Source organism: Oncorhynchus nerka, linkage group LG18, assembly GCF_034236695.1.
Source record: "Oncorhynchus nerka isolate Pitt River linkage group LG18, Oner_Uvic_2.0, whole genome shotgun sequence".
Taxonomy (NCBI): domain Eukaryota; kingdom Metazoa; phylum Chordata; class Actinopteri; order Salmoniformes; family Salmonidae; genus Oncorhynchus; species Oncorhynchus nerka.
In genome coordinates this window covers 34,149,813-34,171,183 of record NC_088413.1, presented here as the reverse complement: position 1 = coordinate 34,171,183, position 21,371 = coordinate 34,149,813, and the positions used below count along the sequence as shown (strand labels likewise).

At 44.3% G+C, this 21,371-nt stretch overlaps 1 protein-coding gene across 3 annotated transcripts in view; it reads left to right on the top strand.

The window, feature by feature from the left end:
* LOC115145866 (protocadherin Fat 1-like) overlaps nt 1-21,371 on the top strand; it is a 98,685-nt gene that overhangs the window by 35,311 nt on the left and 42,003 nt on the right. For all 3 annotated transcript variants that reach the window (XM_029687456.2, XM_065004049.1, XM_029687454.2), the window contains exons 4-7: nt 1,183-1,244; nt 8,035-8,364; nt 9,731-9,947; nt 11,290-11,429. In XM_029687456.2, coding sequence (XP_029543316.2) covers nt 1,183-1,244; nt 8,035-8,364; nt 9,731-9,947; nt 11,290-11,429 — 749 coding nt within the window. The remainder of the gene's footprint in view (nt 1-1,182; nt 1,245-8,034; nt 8,365-9,730; nt 9,948-11,289; nt 11,430-21,371) is intronic.

Sequence of the window (21,371 nt, the reverse complement as noted above, 5' to 3'; positions counted from 1 at the left end):
ACCCATGACCAAACTACCAAGCGTTATTACAACAGTACAGTGTAGCCCATTGACTTAGCTCTTGCATTTGTCCTGACAGTGGCATGTTGTCAAGCGTCCTTCCTTTCTTAATTGTTCCCAATTTCCCGGACAAGCTTTTCCAACTTGTAACGCCTTCATTAGCTTTGTTCAATGTATTGCAAACAAAACAAAAACTAGCTTAGCACACAAGGGAAACATTGTCTTTCTCTAATGCTGATAGCGCTTTGTTTTTTATTTATTTCAAATTCCTAATGAACATTGTTACTTTTTAGGGTAAGGTATGACGCCCGGGGGGAGCTCTGGCTCAGTTGAGTCCTTAATTTGCTGTGCAGGCCTATTTTGAGAGGTGCTGTAAGTTGTGGGCTTGCTATTCTGGTTTGTACCATATGTGCCATTGATGGGCTCGGGTTTCGGAAATCCTTTTTTTTTTTTTGCTATGATAATCAGGTCGACCAGCCGGCTCTGGTGCGGTCTGCTCTGGCACGTCTACTCTGCACTCATGTCTACTGCAAGGTTACAATTACGCCGGGAGTGAGAATACGCTGCTTATTATTTGAGGAGAAGAGACTGCTCGTATAATGTAGCCATATATTTAAAACAAAATTATCTCTCTTCTCCCTGTCCTTTGGTTGAATCTGATTCAAATCTCGAAAATCCTTAACCAAACCGTGGGGATCTCATTCGAAACCCCTACACAGACGAGTTGAGACTCTGACGCTCGGGCTTGGGGCTGTAGTTGACTGTGTCTGCCTCTTGACTGCCCGCCTCTGTATTTGTTCAGCTTGCGCTATAAGCCTCAGTTAGAGTTTTAGAGGCCACCGCTTGTTACAGAGCCCGTCAGCGGACCTCCGCGATATTTCACTTGTGGCGGACTGTAAATCAGCTATTTACCCTGGCCCTTTCATGCTTTGGTGTTAGTTTAGCTTTAGGAAGCACGTCATGCGTCTTGTAATGAAGTTTGTCTGCCATTACAAATATGCCTTTTTTTCTCAGTATTAGCTGCCTTTTTCTCTATGGTTTTGTGATTTCATTTTCATGATTGCATCAAGTCAAGAAAATGGAATATCACATTGTCCTGTAGCAAGAAGATGTAACATTGATGCAACATTAATACATTGATCGGGGCCATAGTACTAACAAACCTCTCTTTTCTCTCAACAGGTCTTGTTACAACTACCTCGAGGAAGCTGGATCGAGAACAGCAGGATGAGCACATTCTTGAGGTAAGCACCTTGTTTTGTCTGGTCTACCACTAACAGAAAGGGGGGAGGGAGAAAGAAGAGGGGGGATGAAAAAAACGGTCTACTTCCTTGTCTGTCCGTCTGTGTGAGCCCTCGTGTTTGTTTGGAGAAGCATTCGCAGCATTGCTAATCATCAGAAAGGCCCTCAAGGACGACCTCTTCAGCCGAAACGGCCTTTAGGCTTGACTGTCTTCAACCTCCAACCAACGTACTTTGGCCGAGCGCCAAGTGTTGCCAACCAAAACAAGCTGGGGCACAGAGTCGCAGCGCATAGTTCCACACTAACCGGCGGAAGGGGGTTTGGGTTTTGGATCATGATTCCACTGTTTGAGATTTCCAGGGGGGAATCAGGGTGACTGTGCCTTTGTTCTTCTCCAGTGTACCGTCACGGGATCGAGGGGGGCAAGCCGGGGCAGGAAGCGAACCTTCAACGCCGGGTTGATGTTTAAACTTGTGGATACTCACTTTTTCTCTCTCTATCGCTGTCTCTCTCTCTCTCTCTCTCTCTCTCTTTCTGTCTCTCCCTCTCTTTCACACCCCCACCCCCCACTTCATTCCATTCCCTCTGCCCAACCTAACCAAACGTTTAACGCCAGCACATTTAATTTTGTGCCAAGATCGATTAACCAGATTGGGCGCTGCTTAATTATCGTTATAGGAGTTAATGCAATTTGCGGTTCATTGGATGCCAATTAATGCAGATGTGTGCCCGCATGCCAGCCACTCCCTGTGTTTTCATACTCAATTTACACAGTGGGACGCACTCATTTTATTCTGGGACTGGAGAGTAAAGATAGTGGGGGAGAGGAGGGGAGAAATCTGTTCTCCCGAGGGAGACATTTTACTGCCTCCCGCTTCTCCTTCTCTTCCTCCTCTCTCTTTCTCTCTCTCTCTTTCCCTCCCCCCTCTCTCTCTCATTCTCTCCAACCACATCTATGACAAATTAAATGGCCTACTCTTAGATTTGAGTGCCGAGTTGCAGAGGCCTCAAGAGAGAGGAAAACTAAATTGAAGCTTTTGACACCAAAAGCCCTTTTTTAATTTGTTAAAGTGACCAGGCCAGGAGCCCTCTGTGCGAACGACTGAGCAGATTCCCAGGGCAGTCAGAGTCCAAAGCCACCCTTGAGGGTTAATCTCAGGGGCATTGGTTGGTGTGTGACAGTAGAATTAAAGATGAAGAGAGCTGATAGCCGCTGTGTTTTTCCAACAGGCTCCTGTTTTTACGAATACATAGCCAGAGCCCGTTTGTTATTACTACGCTGTTCATTTGTCCCGTTTGAAGAAATGCTCCAGCAGACGTTAAATAACCACATTAAATGTTAACAAGCTCAAAGCGCTCCTCCAGTTCTTTCATGTTGGGGCCAAATTAAAATGCACAGTGACATTCGTAAACTTCTTTATACATACATACATACATACATACTTACATACATACGTACATACACACATACACACATACACACACACACACACACACACACATACACACATACACACATACATACATACATACATAACCAGTCAAACGTTTGGACACACCTACTCATTCAAGGGTTTTTCTTTATTTTTTAAAATTATTTTCTACATTGTAGAATAATATTGAAGACATCAAAACTATGAAATAACACATATGGAATCATGTAGTAACTTAAAAAGTGTTAAACAAAGCTAAATATATTTTAGTTTCTTCAATGTAGCCACCCTTTGCTTTGATGAAAGCTTTGCACTCTTGGAATTCTCTCAACCAGCTTCACCTGGAATACTTTTTCAACAGTCCTGAAGGAGTTCCCACATATGCTGAGCACTTGCTGGCTGCTTTTCCTTCACTCTGCGTTCCAACTCATCCCAGACCTACGGCTCCCGAGTGGCTCAGTGGTCTGAGACACTGCCTCTCAGTGCAAGAGGCGTCACTGCAGTACCTTGTTCAAATCCAGGCTGCATCACATCCGGTCGTAATTGGGAGTCCCATAGGGCGACGCACAAGTTGTCCAAGTTTGGCTGGGGTAGGCTGTCATTGTAAATAAGAATTTGTTCTTAACTGACTTGCCTAGTTAAATAAAGGTTATATTAAAAAAAATATCTCAATTAAGTTGAGGTCAGGTGATTGTGGAGACCAGGTCATCTGATGCAGCACCCCATCACTCTCCTTCTTGATCAAATAGCTCTTACACAGCCTGGAGGTGTATTGGGTCATTGTGCTGTTGAAAAACAAATGATAGTCACACAAAGTGCAAACCAGATGGGATGGAGTATCACTGCAGAATGCTGTGGTATCCATGCTGGTTAAGTGTGCCTTGACTTCTAAATAAATCACAGACCGTATCACCAGGAAAACACCACAGCACCTCCTCCTCCATGCTTCACGGTTGGAACTACACATGCAGAGCTCATACGTTCACCTACTCTGCGTCTCACAAAGACACGGCGGTTGGAACCAAACATCTCCAATTTGGACTCATCAGACCAAAGGACAGATTTCCACTGGTTTAATGTCCATTGCTCATGTATCTTGGCCCAAGCAATGCTTTTCTTCTTATTGGCGTCCTTTAGTAGTGGTTTCTTTTGCAGCAATTCAACCATGAAGGCCTGATTCACGCAGTCTCCTCTGAACAGTTGATGTTGAGATGTGTTTGTTACTTGAACTCTGTGAAGCATTTATTTGGGTTGCAATTTCTAACTCTAATGGGTCTTCCTTTCCTGTGGCGGTCCTCATGAGAACCAGTTTCATTATAGCGCTTGATGGGTTTTTGCGACTGCACTCGAAGAAACTTTCGAAGTTCTTGACATTTTCCGGATTGACTGACCTTCATGTCTGGACTGTCATTTCTCTTTGCTTATTTGAGCTGTTCTTGCCATAATATGGACTTTGTATTTTACCAAATAGGGCTATCTTCTGTATACCACCCCTACCTTGTCACAACACAACTGATTGGCTCAAACACATTAAGACGGAAAGAAATTCCACAAATGAACTTTTAAGAAGGCACACCTATTAATTGAAATGCATTCCAGGTGACTACCTCATGAGCTCATTGAGAGGATGCCAAGAGTTTATAAAGCTGTCATCAGGGCAAAGGGTGGCTACTTTGAAGAATCTCAAATCTCAAATATATTTAGATTTGTTTAACACTTTTTTGGTAACAACATGTTTCCATCTGTGTTATTTCATAGTTTTGATGTCTTCACTGTAAAATGTAGAAAATAGTACAAATAAACACCCTTGAATGAGTTGGTGTGTCCAAACTTTTGACTGGTGGTGTGTGTGTGTGTGTGTGTGTGTGTGTGTGTGTGTGTGTGTATTCAGATGGTTGTGGAGAAAGGGGTTCAGACCAGGGTTTGAGGTCTTCCCACCTTCCCTCCGCCACCTTTGTCTTATAAGCTGATCTTAGGTCAGTTTTGCTTAGCCTGGCATTTGCTCACTCAGAGACCTCCCCCACTCCCACTGCCAGTGGCGCTCACACGCATACGCGCTGGCATCTGCACACATGCACAGATGCAAGCATGTACACATACACACACCACCACCTACCAACCCCTCCCCATCATAAACTCCATTCCTTTCCCCATCCACCCAGCCACCCCCCCTCCCGGCTGACCCAAATTTAAGGAAAACTTTGACTATGTACAGACGCAGTGAGCATAGCCTTGCTATTGTTACAACACTGTATATAGACATAATATGACATTTGCAATGTCTTTATTCTTTTGGAACGTCTGTGAGTGTAATCTTTTGTTTATTATCTACTTCACTTGCTTTGGCAATGTTAACATATGTTTCCCATGCCAATAAAGCCCTTGAATTGAGAGTGAGGGGGAGAGAGGGAGAGAGAGAAAGGGAAGGAGAGAGAGAGAGAGAGAGGGAGGGAGGGAGAGAGAGGAAACAACAAGGAGACATGTTAGGACATGCTCGCCCAGTTCTGAAAGAGAGGCAAGTTTAATGTTCTGCTCATAGGCATATCTCTGCACCAACTTCCCAAGTGTCTATAGTCTCGGCCACTTTCTTGATTAATGCCATCTGAAGTGTCTAGGCACTAATGTTTCACGACGACAGACTTGACAGTTGGCCGCCATTTGACCAGGGGTTTGTTGCAGACGCGCAACAATACGCACCAAGTGTAAACATTTAATTCCAAAAAGCCTGAGAACCACTGTGACACGGTCTTCACGTTGCTGTGACTGTCTGTCGGACATGGTGAGAGACTGGCCTCTGGTAAAGGCTTTGTTTTGAAAGAGTAGGATGTGCTGATGAGCAACTGTCTAGCACGGCTCGGAAGCGCACTCATGTACACACTCACTCACTCACTCACTCACTCACTCACTCACTCTGTCTGACTAGGTAAAAATCTGCCGTTCTTCCCCTGAGAAAGGCAGTTAACCCACTTGTTCCCCGTACAGTATTACAGAGTTCAGTTCGTTTTTGTAATTGATGCTCCTATCTTGTCTCTTCGGTCGCTCTGCAATAATTACCATTTATGTTGCATCCCAAATGGCACCCTATTCCGTGTTTAATGCACTTGAGGCCTGTGGGCCCTGGTCGAAAGAAGTGCACTATATCGTGAATCGGATATAATTTGGGATGCACACACACACAGCCGAGTTCAGCTGTTCACATTAGCCCGGGTCCTCATCTTCAGCTTTTTTCCATCCACTGCTTTGATTTCACAGACGGAACTGTGGACAAAGCGTGTGTACCAATGACACTCTACTCCCTATATAGTGCACTGCTTTTGAACAGGACACCTAGGGCTCTGGTCAAAAGTAGTGCACCATGTCGATGTAGGGTGCCATTTGGGATGCATGAATATAATCTGAAAACGGGGCCAAATGAACTCATCTGCCCGTAATGGCAATGTTCATTACAGAATATGAGAATACGGGCCAACGCACCGGCAACACTGCTCCCGAGAGGCGCACGCCGCCCCAAACTCGAATGGTCCTCGTCGTCCCATTTAATTAATTTTGTTCGGGCAAATAACTCGGGCGGCCTTGGACCGACTAGGCGCGGGAAAACAAAAACACATTATGCCGCTAATTGTCGCTGCTAGTGCCAAATGGCGTGTGACCACAACCCCAAAGTGTTTTTGCTAAAGCGCTGAGCAGATGGTTTTAAATGACTATTGTTCAGCTCTTTATTTTTTATTTCTGACGCTTTAAGCTCAGAATTGCTCACATCTCTCCCGGCTGTGAGATAGACGATCCCCAGTTCAGTTTCCCAGTTACTCATGAGATTTAAGTGTTGTGTTTGTTTGGGTCATCTAAGCTTATTGCTGGCTGCGTACATTAAGCTGGCTGTGCATTTAATTTGAAAGACACCATTCAGCCATTAAGCCAGGCCTAATTAACAAAGTGTTAAAGCAGCTGTGTTCAAACTACCAAGTGTTAAAACTAATGTTAAAACCAACTTAAGTCTCTCAAGCAAACTATGGGCTGTAGGGTTTCATCATTATTTTTGAACTATTTTTAATCAAACCTCTCCAAATGGGTTAACACATCATGCCATTGGTGTTTTAATTTTTTAAAACCCTGTTCCCAGATCAGTTTGTGCTATGTGTCAATGACCATGGGAATTGTCAAGCACAAACTGATCTTGAAAATCAGAATTTGATCTTAACTGACTTGCCTAGTCAAATAAAGGTAAACCCATTTAACGGAATATATTGTTTTTGGAGCACTAAGAAGACATTGGGGAAGGGGGATACCTCTGAATCAGAGAGGTGCTGGGGGGCTGCCTTCATTGACATCCACGTCTTGGGCGCCCCGGGGAACAGTGGGTTAACTGCCTTGCTCAGGGGCACATTGCACACAAAAGAAACGGGACCTGCTACATCCCCAACATAACGACGAGTCTCATTCGCCTGTGGCAGGAAAGCAAAGCAGCAAAGCGAGTGCGGTCTTTGGACCGTCTTGTTGCGCTCGTCTCAGAAAAAAACGCCAAACTATGACTTGCCTCTCACATTCATTGAATCCATTCACCATTAAAAAAAAAGAATGAGTGAAAGGGAAAGAAAGAAAGAAGGAAAGGGAACAATTCAACTTCAATAAGCGAGCGAGTGAATAACAAGCCTGTTCCCTTCGCATATTGGTTCCCGGAAGCACAGCGTGGGTCTTTGAATGAAATGACTTGACAGCTCGCTAATCTCGGGAAGGAATTGCTTCAATTTTGGCAGCCAATTGACTAACTGAGAAACATTTGTGAGCACAGCAATGACATGGAGAGAGGGAGGAAGAGGTAGGGGGGAGAAAGCGAGGGAAAGGGGAGAGAAGAAAGCGAGTTTGCTTTTTTACCTCTGCTCTCTTTGGTTAGTTCAAGGGCTTCGAATAAGGAACGTCCTCAAACGTTGGAGCTCCGGTCATTACATATTTACGAGATGCAGAGTTGACTGCTTACACATGTGCTCCATTATTGCAGTATATGCATTGTTTCGCTAAACTGGTTTTAAAACGTGCCTTTAATTGGAAATGTTTACGTGACAACACTCTTTCCAAGGTTGCATGGGAATATGGAACACAATGTCCGTTCAAAATGTGAAATGTGATGACAGTTAATTCACATAGATCCTTTGAGGCGTTTCATTCAACGTTTCCCTCTTTTCCCTCTCACAGTCTCAAACAGGATTCCAATTGTAATTCCATGTTTTCCTCACAAATTCTCTCACGGAATTCTAATTCCATATTTCCTGCTCTTTTTAGTTGTTGTTCAGAATAGTCACAGGCATTATAATGTCCATACTCCCATTTAAATTCCATGTTTTTCCAAACTTTTCCCAAATAGATCACCGTCACCGACCACGGGGTTCCCGCCAAATCCACCACGGTCCGTGTCATCGTCAAAGTCCTGGACGAGAACGACAATCGGCCACAGTTCCTGGAGAAGATCTACAAGATCAAGCTTCCAGAACGGGAAAAAACGGAAAAGGACCGGGCTCTGAAGCGGGATCCCGTGTACCGGGTGATCGCCTCGGACCGCGATGAGGGTGCCAACTCGGAGATCTCGTATTCCATCGAGGAGGGAGATGAGCACGGGAAGTTCTTCATCGAGCCAAAGACAGGTCTGGTGTCATCCAAGAAGTTCTCCTCCGCCGGGGAGTATGACATCCTCACCGTGAGTAGCCTAGTGGATTTTGATTCATCGTTTTTGTACTCTGAATTTTTCGCTAGGAAATTCCTCCGCATCTTATACTTAACAAAAATATAAATGCAACATGCAGCAATTAGATTTTTTTAAAACGGAGAAAGTTCATATAAGGAAATCAGTCAATTGAAATACATTCATTACGACCTAATCTATGGATTTCACATTACTGGGCAGGGGCGCAGCCATGGGGGGAGGGGTCTGGGAGGGCATAGGCCCACCCACTTGGGAGCCAGGCCCAGCCAATCAGAATGAGTTTTTCCACACAAAACGGCTTCATTACAGACAGTTTCATCAGCTGTCCGTGTGGCTGTTCTCAGATGATCCCGCAGGTGAAGAAGCCAGATGTGGAGGTCCTGGGCTGGTCTGTGGTTGTGAGGCCGATTTGGACGTACTGCTAAATTCTCTAAAACAACTTTGGAGGCGACTTATGGTAGAGAAATTAACATTACATGATCTGGTAGTAGCTCTGGTGGACGTTCCTGCAGTCAGCATGCCAATTGCACGCTCCCTCAAATGTAGATATCTGTGGCATTATGTTGTGACAAAACTGGACATTCAAGTGGCCTTTTATTGTCCCCAGCACAAGGTGTACCCGTGTAATGATCATGCTGTTTAATCAGTTTCTTCATATGCCACACCTGTCAGGTGGATGGATTATCTTGGCAAAGGAGAAATGCTCACTAACAGGGATTTAAACAAATTTGTGCACAACATTTGAGAGAAAAAGCTTTTTGTGAGTATGGAACATTTCTGGGATCTTTTCTTTCAGCTCATGAAACATGGGACCAACACTTGACAGGTTGTGTTTATATTTTTGTACATATCGGACTGGGGGCTTTGATTTATTCACGTTGATTTACTTTTACATTTCCAATGTACATGCCATATTGCATTTGTTGATAGCATTTTGAGGTTTAGGATAGTCACAGTACTTTTATGTCATAGTACTTTTGGGCCAGTGTTACCTGTGATAGATTTATCTCACTTGACGGAATTAGACACTTAACACAGTAATCTCCCCGGACATCTGTTTAACGGGGGACGCCATGGTAACAGGTGTTCTGCTCGGTGGTTGTTTTTTTCCATGTGGGCTGGCTGGCCGTTCTTTGACCCCTTGGCCTATCTGTCTCTGTCTCTCACTCTATTTCTCTCTCTCTCTCTCTCTCTCTCTCTTGCTCTCTCTCTCTCTTTCCTCTCCCCCGTCTCTCTCCCTGTGTTTTAATTCAAGTATTTTAATTCATGCTTTTTAAGTGCTATCCGCTGGGAATCCAGTGTGTTTTGTTGTATAATTTAGTTACCCAAATCAAATCAATTCATTCCCTCTCTCTTTCAGATCAAAGCGGTGGACAACGGGCGACCCCAGAAGTCGTCCACCTGCCGGCTGCACATCGAGTGGATCCCCAAGCCGGAGGTGGCGGCCAGCGCCCCCCCACTGGCCTTTGAGGAGCCCCCCTTTTTCTTCTCAGTGATGGAGAGCGACCCCGTGGCGCACATGGTGGGGGTCATCACCACGGAGACGTCGGACACGCCAGTCTGGTTCGAGATCACAGGTGAAACCTTGACGAGTGGCTGCAGGGTTCCGTTTCAGGTTGCGTGTGGGTCTGTGCATACGCGCATGCGTGTGTATGTGGGTCAGTTGAATGCGCTCTAGAAGGAGATGAATCTAGTTGTATAGACAAGGGAAGACATCCCCGGCATAGATTCTTGTAGCATTCTTCTTAGCACTAACCCAAGCAAAGCGAATATGAGTGCGAACCCAACAATCCCAAAAACAAAACCAACGTACAACCTATTTTCTCCTTGCTCCCTGTAATAATTGAGTCTCTAATAGTGACTTCTTTGCATGGTGAATGTTAACATCTCTACTGCATACATTTCCTGAAAATACTTCTCCCTCCTCCCTTCTAACCAACGTTTGACTGACGCCTTGCCTCTCTCTTTTTTTCTCTATGTTTTCTTCTTCTCTGCTTCTCTTCTCTTCTCCTTTGGGAATGTCTCTCTTGTACTGGATTTGGTTTGTCCAGAAGGAGACACGGGGGAAGTGTTTTACGTCGTTCAGATGGCTTGCGACCTCAACTGTACAGCGGAAGGTAGATCTGCTGTAATGGGATCTCTCTGCTGCCCTTGGCTGTATTAAGTGATCTCTCTAGTACCGTTGGAGATTGTTGACTGTGATGTTTGTCATGCAGATCTGGGTTCAAAAACGATTTGAAATCATTTCAACTGCTCTAGGTGTGCTTGACTGAGCTTGCCTGGCTTCATAGACCAATAGGAGTGCAAACCCCGCCCAAGAGTTCAAATGGCGTTTGAACCCAGTCGTGCTGTCACGTGGCTGAGCTTGTGCATTTGTTTCTGTCGTTCTTGTGATCGTGTGACAACAGATTTACGTCAACACATATACCGCACGTGAACATGAACATATGGCTCCATTTTGTCTATGTACCGTATGTGTATTTCATTCACGGTGTCTCGTGGAATCTATTGACACATGCAACTAACTGTACGTGATTGATGTATACACATCATACCACTTGCACATATGGTTCCATAATGAGCCTGGAAAGTTAACATAAGTACAGGGAAATGTTTTACATCGGTGATACACAGTGCAGTATATGTGTGCTTCTGTATGTATCAACAATAGGGATAATGTTGCTGATCATATTGATGTAGGCAACAGTATGGATCATATACATGTATTATTATACATGGATTACATACAATGTATGTATAAGTTCCTAATGCTACGGCCAAACAGAACCGTATGTCACTGTTAGCTTACCTAGCTCCAGTACTGCGTTATAATTTAAACAGGTGATGATGGCCCCACTCATTTCCTGTCCATTTTAATTTGTGCGCCCGCCTAACCCTTCCTTCCGTCGTTTCCACCAGGTGGGAACTACGACAGCCGCTTTGACGTGGGCAAGGCCAGCGGGACCCTGATTGTGGCGAGGCCCCTCGACGCCGAGCAGAAATCCAATTACAACCTGACAGTGGCGGCAACGGACGGGACGCGATTTGTCAGCACCCAGGTAATTGGAACGTTAATGTTTGTTGACGGCGGTAGAGTTTGTCACGGATCCTATGAGGTAGGATGAACCATGAACCATGGTTTGCACAAGAGTCCGCATTCTGTGTCCATCCGTTTTCAATGCTTTTAGTTGTGATTTTCAGCACTCTTGCCAAATTTAAATGAACTTGTGACTCCCTTTGTCTGACAGACAGACCAGGGGTTAAGCAAGGAGGTGGATCTAGAGTGAGGTCAGAAATTCCGTGCGCCCATCCATTGCCTGTTTTTGATTAGACTCGTGCGTGGGTTAACACCACACCGGGCATACTCCAGGTGCTCGCTTTTCCAAACTTGATCCCTAACGTCATAACATGTGCTTGGCGGACATTCCTTCTTCTCTCTGTCCACATCTACCGGCGTCAGAAGAGGTCTACATCCCAAATGGAACCCTGTTCACTCTATCTTGCACTTTATAGGGAACAAGGTGCGATTTGGGATACAGGCAAGGAGCGTTCAGAACCGATTTCTTGGCAGACAAGCTCCGGGATTCTTCCATTGTCTCATTTCTGATGGGCCTAGGAGCGAGGGAGGAAGAAGGAGAGGAGGGCGGAAGAACGGTGCCTGTCTAGCCAGGCGCTTTTTAAAAAGTGTGCATTCCACAGCCCGTGTTTGCAGCTTCGCCCCTCCTTCCCCCTCACTGAACCTGCATGTCTTTTCTTCTCTCTCTCTCTCTCTCTCTCTCTCTCTCTCTCTCTCTCTCTCTCTCTCTCTCTCTCTCTCTCTCTCTCTCTCTTTATTTATATTATATATATATATATATATATATATATATATATATATATATATATATATATATATGAAAATGCATTGAGGACTCCCGAAAAGACTGGGGCTAAAGAAAAGTGCAGGTCCACTCCACATTCTTTAATCCCGAGATGAACAATCTCTTGAGGTTTAGAGGCGTGCAGAGCTGTAAAGGTTTTTATGAAAATCCACAACTAGTCACCTCCAACTCATGGCAGATGCATAATGATATAGCCATTATGCGAAATTGTTAACTTATTGGCCTCTCCGTTTCCAATCCACAGTCCAGACCGGCGTTCAAATAGCATTTGTTTACATTCAAAGTGTTTCATTGTGCATGTCTAGTGACAGGTTTGTTCTTTTAGGACTATCCTATTCATTCCATTGTGCCTGGCAAGCTCAATCAAAGTATTTGAAATAAAACACACACTATTTCAACTAGAGGTTGACCGATTTATTCGGCATGGCCAATTAATTAGGGACGATTTTCAAGTTTTCATAACAATCGGTAATCAGCATTTCTGGACGCCGATTATGGCTGATTGCAGGCCAAGGTAAGTTGCTAGCTAGCATTAAACTTATCAACTTATTAAACTTATAAAAACAATCCATCTTCACATAATTACTAGTTACCTACACATGGTTGACGATATTACTAGGTAAACTAGCTTGTCCTGCGTTGCATATAATCAATCGAATCACAGCCTACTTCGCCAAACGTGTGATGATTCAACAAAAGCGCATTTGTGAAAAAAGCACAATCTTTGCACGAATGTACCTAACCATAAACATCAATGCCTTTCTTAAAATCAGTACACAGAAGCATATCGTTTTAAACCTGCATATTTAGTTAAAAGAAATTCATGTTAGCAGGCAATATTAACTAGGGAAATTGTGTCACTTCTCTTGCATTCATTGCACGCAGAGTCAGGGTATATGCTACAGTTTGGGCTGTTCTTTCTTCCTCCCTCGCTCCTATGACATAACATTGAAGGTTGTGCAATGTAACAGCAATATTTAGACTTGGGTTTGCTACCCGTTTGATAAAATACAGAACTGTTCCTTATTTCACTGAAAGAATAAGCGTTTTGTTTTCGAAATAATAGTTTCCGGATTTGACCATATTAATGACCAAAGGCTCGTATTTCTGTGTTTATTATAATTACGATAAATTGGTATCGGCTTTTTTTGGTCCTCCAATAATCGGTATCGGCCATGAAAAAAATCATAATCGGTTCGACCTCGAACCTCAACCCAGATTCCTATCCATAGTCACAGTCTCGGGCCTATCGAGTCTGGAAATTCCAATGAATTCCAATGAAATTCCAATTCCAATGGTTCTGTGCCTCTTCTCAAAAGCATTCCGAGATCTGTTTTGGAGGGAAAAAAACTCTACTTGTTGTCTCTGCCTGTAAATAGAGCCTTTTATCATGTGGCCCTGTGCGCCGCCGAGCCCCTCTCAGCCTGCTGGGTTGGGGCGGCCAAGCTGGCGGCTGTGTTTTCCACAGCCCGCTGAAAGAAGCGTCGCTAAATGGAGGCTTCAGATCCATCACAGAGCGCCCTATTGTCATGTGGAGAGAGACAGAGACACACACACAGGCAAAATGCACACACACACACACATACATGCATGCTTGCATATGTAAGCACACACACACACATACATACAGTACCAGTCAAACGTTTGGACACACTTACTCATTCCAGGGTTTTTCTTTATTTTTACTAATACTGCTACATTGTAGAATAATAGTGAAGACATCAACACTATGAAATAACACATATGGAAGCATGTAGTAATAGAAAAAGTGTTAAACAAAATACACTGCTCAAAAAAATAAAGGGAACACTAAAATAACACATCCTAGATCTGAATGAATGAAATTAAATACTAAATGAAATAATGAATGAAATTAAATAGTTTTTTCTTTACATAGTTGAATGTTCTGACAACAAAATCACACAAAAAGTATCAATGGAAATCAAATTCATCAACCCATGGAGGTCTGGATTTGGAGTCACACTCAAAATTAAAGTGGAAAACCACACTACAGGCTGTAATGTCCTTAAAATAAGTCTAAATGAGGCTCAGTAGTGTGTGTGGCCTCCACGTGCCTGTATGACCTCCCTACAACGACTGGGCATGCTCCTGATGAGGTAGCGGATGGTGTCCTGAGGGATCTCCTCCCAGACCTGGACTAAAGCATCCGCCAACTCCTGGACAGTCTGTGGTGCAACGTGGCGTTGGTGGATGGAGCGAGACATGATGTCCCAGATGTGCTCAATTGGATTCAGGTCTGGGGAACGGGCAGAACAGTCCATAGCATCAATGCCTTCCTCTTGCAGGAACTGCTGACACACTCTAGCCACATGAGGTCTAGCATTGTCTTGCATTAGGAGGAACCCAGGGCCAACCGCACCAGCATATGGTCTCACAAGGGGTCTGAGGATCTCATCTCGGTACCTAATGGCAGTCAGGCTACCTCTGGCGAGAACATGGAGGGCTGTGCGGCCCCCCAAAGAAATGCCACCCCACACCATGACTGACCAAACCGGTCATGCTGGAGGATGTTGCAGGCATCAGAACGTTCTCCACGGCGTCTCCAGACTGTCACGTCTGTCACATGTGCTCAGTGTGAACCTGCTTTCATCTGTGAAGAGCACAGGGCGCCTGTTGCGAATTTGCCAATCTTGATGTTCTCTGGCAAATGAAAAACTTCCTGCACGGTGTTGGGCTGTAAGCACAACCCCCACCTGTGGACGTCGGGCCCTCATACCACCCTCATGGAGTCTGTTTCTGACCGTTTGAGCAGACACATGCACATTTGTGGCCTGCTGGAGGTCATTTCGCAGGGCTCTGGCAGTGCTCCTCCTGCTCCTCCTTGCACAAAGGCGGAGGTAGCGGTCCTGCTGCTGGGTTGGTGCCCTCCTACGGCCTCCTCCACATCTCCTGATGTAATGGCCTGTCTCCTGGTAGCGCCTCCATGCTCTGGACACTACGCTGACAGACACAGCAAACCTTCTTGCCACAGCTCGCATTGATGTGCCATCCTGGATGAGCTGCACTACCTGAGCCACTTGTGTGGGTTGTAGACTCCGTCTCATGCTACCAGTAGAGTGAATGCACCGCCAGCATTCAAAAGTGACCAAAACATCAGCCAGGAAGCATAGGAACTGAGAAGTGGTCTGTGGTCCCCACCTGCAGAACCACTCCTTTATTGGGGGTGTCTTGCTAATTTGCCTATCATTTCCACCAGTATTCTATTACATTTGCACAACAGCATGTGAAATGTATTGTCAATCAGTGTTGCTTCCTAAGTGGACAGTTTGATTTCACAGAAGTGTGATTGACTTGGAGTTACATTGTGTTGTTTAAGTGTTCACTTTATTTTTTTGAGCAGTGTATATTTCCCTTGATGATTTACACACTCCTGGCATCCTCTCAACCAGCTTTAGCTGGAATTATTTTCCAACAGTCTTGAAGGAGTCCCCACATATCTTGAGCACTTGTTGGCTGCTTTTCTTTCACTCTGTGGTCCAACTCATCCCAAACCATCTCAATTAGGTTGAGGTCGGGTGATTGTGGAGGCCAGGTCATCTGATGCAGCACTCCATCACCCTCCTTCTTGATCATATAGCCCTTTCACATTCTGGAGGTGTTTTGGGTCATTGTCCTGTTGAAAAACAAATTATATTCCCACTAAGCCCAAACCAGATGGGACGGCGTATCCCTGCAGAATGCTGTGGTAGCCATGCTGGTTAGGTGTGCCTTGAATTCTAAATTCTTCATCAACAGTGTCACCAGCAAAGCACCCCCACACCGTGACACATCCTCCTTCATGCTTAACGGTGGGAATCACACATGAAGAGTTCATCCATTCACCTACTCTGTGTCTCACAAAGACAAGTCGGTACTATAGTTTGGGCTGAGATCCCGCTAACTGGATCGATATGACAACAGCCAGTGAAAGTGCAGGGCACCAAATTCAAAACAATCCCATAATTAAAATTCCTCAAACATACAAGTATTTTACACCATTTTAAAGATACACTTCTTGTTAATCGCACCACAGTGTCCGCTTTACAGCGAAAGCAAACCAAACGATTATGTTAGGTCAGAGCCAAGTCACAGAAAAACACAGCCATTTTTCCAGCCAAAGAGAGGAGTCAGAAAAAGCAGAAATATAGATCAAATTAATCACTAACCTTTTATGATCTCCATCAGATGACACTCATAGGACTTCATGTTAAACAATACATGTATGTTTTGTTCGATAAAGTTCATATTTATATTTTAAAAAATGTTTACATTGGCGCATTATGTTCAGTAGTTCCAAAACATCCAGTGATTTTGCAGAGAGCCACATCAATTTTCAGAAATACTCATAATAATCATTGATAAAAGATACAACTATTATGCATGGAATTATAGATACACTTCTCACTAATGCAACCGCGGTGTCAGATTTCAAAACAACTTTACGGAAAAAGCACACCATGCTATAATCTGAGTACGGCACTCAGAGACCAAAACAACCCAAACAGATATCCGCCATGTTGTGTAGTCAACAGAAGTCAGAAATAGCATTATAAATATTCACTTACCTTTGATCTTCATCAGAATGCACTCCCAGGAATCCCAGTTCCACAATAAATGTTTGTTTTGTTTGATAATGTCCATCATTTATGTCCAAATACCTCCTCTTTGTTAGCGCGTTCAGTTCACATATCCAAATTAATGCCGCGCGATCACTAGGCGCAGACAAAGTCAAAAAGATCCGTTACAGTCAATAGAAACATGTCAAACGATGTATAGAATCAATCTGTAGGATGTTTTTAACATAAATCTTCAATAATGTTCCAACCAGTGAATTCCTTTGTCTGTAGAAATGCAATGGAACAGAGCTCGCTCTCACGTGAACGAGCATGGCCAGCTCGTGGCTCTCTGGCAGACCTCTGACTCATTCCCCTGTCATTCGCCCCCATTTCACAGTAGAAGCATCCAACAAGGTTCTAAAGACTGTTGACATCTAGTGGAAGCCTTAGGAGGTGCGATATGACCAATATCCCACTGTATCTTTGAAAGGCAATGAGTTGAAAACCTACAAACCTCAGATTTCCCACTTCCTGGTTGGATTTTTTTCTCAGGTTTTTGCCTGCCATATGAGTTCTGTTATACTCACAGATATCATTCAAACAGTTTTAGAAACTTCAGAGTGTTTTCTATCCAAATATACTAATATCATGCATATCTTAGCTTCTGGGATTGAGTAGCAGGTAGTTTACTCTGGGCACCTTATTCATCCAAGCTACTCAATACTGCCCCCTAGCCATAAGAAGTTAACAAGAAATTTGTGGAGTGGTTGAAAAATAAGTTTTAATGTCTCAAACCTAAGTGTATGTGAACTTCTGACTTCAATTGTATCTTTCGGTCTTCCTTTCCTTTGGTGGTCAACATGAGAGCCACTTTCATCATGGCACTTGATGGTTTTTGCAACTGCACTTGACATTTTCCAGATTGACTGACCTTCATGTCTTAATGTAATGATGGACTATCATTTCTCTTTGCTTATTTGAGCTGTTCTTGCCATAATATGGACGTTGTCTTTTACCAAATAAGTCCATCTTCTGTTTTCCACTCCTACCTTGTCACAACACAACTGATTGGCACAAACGCATTAAGGAAAGAAATTTTCTCAAATTAACTTTTAACAAGGCACACCTGTTAATTGAAATGCATTCCATGTGACTTCCTCGTGAAGCTGGTTAAGAGAATACCAAGAGTGTGCAAAGGTGTCATCAAGGCAAAGGGTGGCTACTTTGAAGAATCTCAAATATAAAATATATTTAGATTTGTTTAACACTTTTTTGGTTACTACACGATTCTATATGTGTTATTTCATATGTTTGATGTCTTCACTAGTATTTTACAATGTAGAAAATAGTAAAAAATAAATGAAAACCCTTAAATGAGTAGGTGTTTCCAAACATTTAACTGGTACTGTAAACGCTTGCATATACACACACACACGCGATCTTCGAGGACAATTCACTTCAGCTGACCCCTCCTTCATTCTCTTCTATCCCAGTCGATACATTGACTTATTAGTCAGATTTGGCCAAGTTCAGAATAAATAAATATCGGGTAATATCGCTGATTCCCCTGATCAGTTCTTTCCTCAGACAGCGAGGACGTTGTCCATAAGGCTCTGGTAAAAATGAGTGTATTTTATAGGAAATACGGTTCCAGTTGGGGGACGCATTCATGTTTTGACCAGTGGGATGGCGTGACAAAGGGGAGAAGTTACATAACACAATTAGTCATGGCGCTGACAGTGGTCAAAAGGCTCGGCACCCCATTTTTCAAGTCGCCTCTCGTTACTGTGAGGGGTGTGTGAAGGCCTTTGTGGAGCCGAACCCTCTTAGTTAGACATCAGAGAAAATCAGTTGCAGGCCGCGGATTAGCACACATACAGGGAATTTGGGGAGTGGCGTGGGGGTGGTCTGGCCCGTTTTAGGGGTGCCTGTGTGTCGGGGGAGAGAGAGCGAGAGAGAATACAAAATGTGTCAGTTTGACGATCTGTTGATTTAAATTTTGTAAAATATTCAGTGTTACCCTTTTTGTTCAATATTTTTTAGAAGGGATTTTAAAATACTTCAATATATATATATATAGATTGTCCCCCTGGATTTGTCTGCTTTTATAAAGTTCAATATTCTGTTTCAGCTTTTTAAGGTTTGGAGTTGAGTCAGTGGAGATAACAGAGTAATTGACTTTGTGGATGACACCCAAGTAAGACCCATTTTTGTGACGTTGCGTGTAAACCAAGGGGAAGATAAAAAAAAACTACAGAACATGCCAAACAACGGATTCAAGATACAAAGGGATGTTTTGGGTACTTTGTTTTCTGTGACGGAGGTGTGCCGTGTACCCTGTGGCCGGGAGTATGCCATTCGTTTAGTCGAAACGGAACACGCACACAGTTTCACTTACCTTCTCCTTCAATTCAAAGTCATGTGGTGTCTTCCTCTGCCAGACTTGATGGCCTATTTTCTTTTTTTTCTCTCTCCAAGGAATGCGTTTGGTTGTTTTCTTGTCTTCTCCATCTCTCTTTATTTCTCTCTTTCTGTTTCTATCAGTCTCTCGCGCCGTTTCTATCGGTCTCCATCTCTCTCTTTCCCTCTTTCAATTCCCTTTCTCTCTTTCTCTCCCTCCCTCTCTGTTCCCTTCCAAATTTGAGGTTCTCCCTCCCTCCCTCCCTCTCAGTCCCACCATGCACAGATCATTATTTTTCTTTATTCTGTTAAGGGAGAATAAGGCCTAAACAAGAAACACTGGACCTCTGTTGGTCGTGTTCTATTTCAATCCTATTTCGAGAAGCATGTAGCTACAGGTTGGACCGTGCCAACATCCCGGACCCAAAAACCTGCCACTTGGCGGGGGTGGGGAAGGGGCATCATTGCCCGCCTTACCAGGACATGGCGCCCGCTGAGGGAGGTGGCGTTTTTCTGCCTCACGTGTACCATGTTGGATGCCGCGCACGGGTCTGCTTTGGAGGTCTGTGTGGGGGAGGTGTGAACTCTCTCTCTCTCTCTCGCTCTGGCTTCATTTTCCCTTTCTGTCCCTCTCGGAAGTTGCTGGCTGGCTCTCGCTCGCGCTGTTGTTTGTTGTTCGGTTGTGGTTGGACCTAGGCTTATATGCCTGTTCCAGCTGCCTTGCTGACCTGTTCCTAGCTCTCTGACTGGCTAAGTGACACCATAGTGAAGTAAAGTGTTTCTGTGTGGTGTTCTGTTATGTGGGAGTTTGTCTGTCTTTCTGTCCATCTTTCTCTCTCTCTCTCTCTCTCTGTCTCTCTCGCTCTCTCTTTCCTGTCTTTCTGCCTGCCTATACCTACCTACCAAATGAACAGTCTGTCTCTCTGTTTGTCTGCCTCTTGTTCCAGAGCGGCGCCTCTCTCTCTCTCTCTCTCTCTCGCTCTCTCTTTCCTGTCTTTCTGCCTGCCTATACCTACCTACCAAACGAACAGTCTGTCTCTCTGTCTGCCTCTTGCTCCAGAGCGGCGCCTCTCTCTCTCTGTCTGTCTCTGTCTCTGTCTCTGTGTGTGTGTGTGTGTGGGTCAGCTGATCCGAAGCAGGGGCGGAGAGAAACATTCCATCCTGGGCACCTCATCGGCAGGCTGCCCCCGTCCATTCCTTTCTTACCATCCTCCTGACCATCCTCCTGCTCTGCAGTCGTGCTTCAGGCTGTTGTGTCCACAATCTGCCTCAGCTCCCATTTATCGGTTTTCTTTTTTCCATCTTTCTCTCTCTTTCACTTTCCATATTTGTCTTGTGTGCTTTTCTCCATCCGTCTTGTTCCTCACTCTCCTTTTCGCATAGATGCTGTCCGTTTTCACCTCCTTTATCTAACTGTTTTTATTCTCTTGGAGCCGTCTGTTCCCCTCTTTCTTCATATTGCATGTATTATGTCTTTATCTTTTCTCTCCCTCACTGTCTCCTCTCTGAATTTCACCTTCTATTTCTCTTTTCTTTCTGTCTCTCCCGCTCTTTTTCTTCTCTTACTCATTGTGAATCGTGCTCTCCTCTCAGCCGTTTTCTCCCTTTCAGTATCTCTCACCTTAAAAAAAAAGAAATCTTTCTCTGCATCCTTTAATCTCTTCATCTGTCATATGTTTCCGTTCACTGTCTCAGTCCCAATCGTGTTGCGTTGACCCGAGTCCCTCAGGAAGGTATTAAGAGTGAGGAAACTTCTCTCCTTTGCCGTCTTTTCAACCGCCAGTCACACTGCATCATTCAGATTCGGGGGTAATGCCCCTTTGAAAGTCTCTTGAAGAGGCTATATGCTTTCCTCCCCGAATGTGTGTTTTTTTCCTCGAAAAATAGACCGATGGATAGATGATAGTGGACATAAGTATTTTTCTTGGTCTCGTCCCCCCCCCCCCCCCCCCCCCTTCCCCGCCCCTTTCCTTACTGATGGTATGTAGACTCACTTGGTGGATGGTTGAGCGGATAGGAGCGGACACTCGCCTGGGATTTCTTTTTCTATTGCTTTTTTTCTCTTTCTCTCAGGCCCAGCCGCTTGTGAAGGGCCCTCCTTTTGCTCACAGCGCTATCTGCCACCGTCCAGATTGAAACGCATTGTGTAGGGGCTCAACTCGCG